The sequence below is a fragment of the Microtus ochrogaster genome, unplaced genomic scaffold, assembly GCF_000317375.1.
Source record: "Microtus ochrogaster isolate Prairie Vole_2 unplaced genomic scaffold, MicOch1.0 UNK129, whole genome shotgun sequence".
In the NCBI taxonomy this organism is placed as follows: domain Eukaryota; kingdom Metazoa; phylum Chordata; class Mammalia; order Rodentia; family Cricetidae; genus Microtus; species Microtus ochrogaster.
In genome coordinates, this window is record NW_004949227.1 from 277087 (window position 1) to 279877 (window position 2791).

Here is a 2791-nt window from a genome sequence, read left to right on the forward strand (position 1 = left end):
AGAGCTAGTTCCAGGACAGGCTCCAAAGCCACAGAGAAACCCTGTCTCGAAAAAACCAAAGAGTCGGTTCTGTCCTTTTGCCATATGGGTTCTAGGGATTGAACTCAAGTGGTCAGGCTTGATGGCAAGTACCTTTACCCACAGAGTCATCTCAGCCCATGAAGTTTTTTAATTAAGTAAAGAATAATAATGCTTACTGTGGCCCATGCTTCCCGAATAGGTCTTGTGAGCTTTCTACCAATAGGACCCCTGATTTATAAGTTAAGTGATTGACAGTTCAACTTGAGAGAAAAATGATAAACTGAGGTTGGGAGTATCATGGGAAAGGGAATCTGTTTCCATTGCCAACAAAGCCTCAATCTTGAATAGCATCTTGGAGTATAGTACAAGTTTATGATCTACCTAGTTTACAGGCTTAGTTTATAGAAAGTTAAGAGAGGAAGGTCTAAGGTTGGGAACTTTTGATAAAACCTCCCACAAAAGGTGTGCGTAGAATTAGTACTTGGATATGAAGGAAAGGAGTCTTGCTACCTGTTTTTCTTTTTAAATGGCCATCTCTGCTCTATCATAGATGCTGCACGTGAGATCCGGAAATATGATGATGTGACAGAAAAGGTGAACCTCCAGAACAATCCAGGTGCCATGGAGCACTTCCACATGAAGCTTTTCCGTGCTCAGAGGAATCTCTATATTGCTGGCTTTTCCTTGCTGCTGTCCTTGTAAGTAGGAGCCAGGGGCTTGTGGAGGAAGCTGTGGGCTAACCAAGAATATAGAGCTGTGTAGTTTGGCTTTCTCCTGTGACTTTAACTCCTCATTGTATATCCTGGACCCAAAGACCTTGTTTGTGTTTGATAATCCACAGAATTGCTTCCTGACCTTCTGAGGCAGCATGGAGATTAGGAGTAGGGTGCAACAAATTCTAAAAGACCTTATCTTTTTTTTTTTGAGACAATATTACTACATATCACTGGCCATCCTGGAACTCACTATGTAAACAAGGCTGGCCTTGAATTTATTAAGATCCACCTGCCTCTGCCTCCCAAGTGATGGGATTAAAGTTGTGTGCTACCATACCTGGGAGAAGACCCTGTCTTAACCACATTTTGTGGTAAGTCAGATGTGTTATATCTTGTGCTCTGTTTGCTTGTAGACTGAAGTAAGCTGCAAAGCCTTTTCTCTACAAAAGGATCTTTGAAGCCCATCTAATAAGGGCCTAACTGGTTTGGGGCATACGGGGTACTGAGTTGGGTAGGGTAGGCAGAAGTAATGTGAATGGGTTGTGACTCACCCTGTCCTCCGGGCCTTCCCTAGTGTAAATTTGTATCCAGATCATGTTGTGATCTGTAGTGTCTTTCTGGTCATATCTTATGAGACTGAAATGCTTGACCAAGGTTGCAAGGGTGGCTAATTAGGTAAGATTAGATGAGTAGAAAACGCCTATTAGCATCTGGAGCCCTGTTTTCTGCTTCTGGTTTTACCCTTGGGCTTTAATCTAATGGCCTAGCCGAGAAATAGACATGTTCAGGCTAAGGCATGTGAACAAGGTATTAAAAGGATATCAATATTAAGCTGGAATATAGCTCAGTAGTAAAGGATTTGCTTAATGATTTCCCAATAGGCCCTACTCTACCTCTTTGTATCATCACAATGGAGATTAAGCTAAACAGATGAATTTGGGGGGCCATTCAGACAGTGCTACCTTGTGAGTGAGTGGATTCTTATGTTAGGTTCAAAGATAGTCATTCTCACCTGGATTTAGGCCCAAAGACTCAAGATTTAGTGTTTAAGGGATTTTTATCATCTTAATCACTTGGCATGTTGTGCTTCAGTAGGCATTAGTATGACTACCTGTCCAGATTTTAACTTACCAGAAAACAATCAGTCCAATGATCTTGGATTTTCTGGATCCAAGTTGAGGGTAAAATATGGAGGCAAGTAAGGATGTGTGTGTGTCTGTCTGTCTGTCTCTGTGTGTGAGTGTCTGTGTCTACTTATCTTTATATCTCTTTAGTGTTTTAGTGTGCTGAGTCATTACTATGTTTGTACAACCTAGGCCTTTACAAATGCAAAGCACATTATGCTCTGCTACTACCTTCACTTTCAGCTCTAAGACATTTTTAAAAAAAAATATTTATTTATTTATTTATTATGTATAAAATATTCTGTCTGTGTGTATGCCTGCAGGCCAGAAGAGGGCACCAGACCCCATTACAGATGGTTGTGAGCCACCATGTGGTTGCTGGGAATTGAACTCAGTACCTTTGGAAGAGCAGGCAATGCTCTTAACCACTGAGCCATCTCTCCAGCCCTCTAAGACATTTTTAAGACTATGTTTATATACATGTGAGCGTTAAATATTTTTGTGGTACCTGGGCTTGAAGCCTTGGCCTCTTGCATACCAGGCACATATTCTACTACTGAACTATATTATTTGTTTTACTGAAAAATTTTGTTTAGATTTATTTTTAGTTTATGTGTATAAATCTTTTGCCTGCATACATATATGTGTATCACTTGTGTGCTTGTTAGATCCTCTGATATTGGTGTTATGGATGATTGTGAGACACTATATAGGTGCTTGGAATTGTATCTGTTGTCTGCAAGAGTAAAAAGTACTCCTAACCACTGAGCCATCTCTCTAGACCCCTTTTGCTTTAAGATTTGAAATGGGGTATCATCTCCCAGCTCTTGGGAGGCAGAAGCAGGCAGATCTCTGTGAGTTCGAGGCCAGTCTGGTCTACAAGAGCTAGTTCCAGGACAGGCTCCAAAGTTACAGAGAAACCCTGTCTCA

At 41.1% G+C, this 2791-nt stretch overlaps 1 protein-coding gene across 1 annotated transcript in view; it reads left to right on the top strand.

The window, feature by feature from the left end:
• The window catches only part of Bcap31 (B cell receptor associated protein 31), a 42525-nt gene that overhangs the window by 14658 nt on the left and 25076 nt on the right, over positions 1-2791 (top strand). The window contains exon 5 of the mRNA XM_005371812.3: positions 572-719. Within this exon, the coding sequence (XP_005371869.1) occupies positions 572-719 (148 nt within the window). The remainder of the gene's footprint in view (positions 1-571; positions 720-2791) is intronic.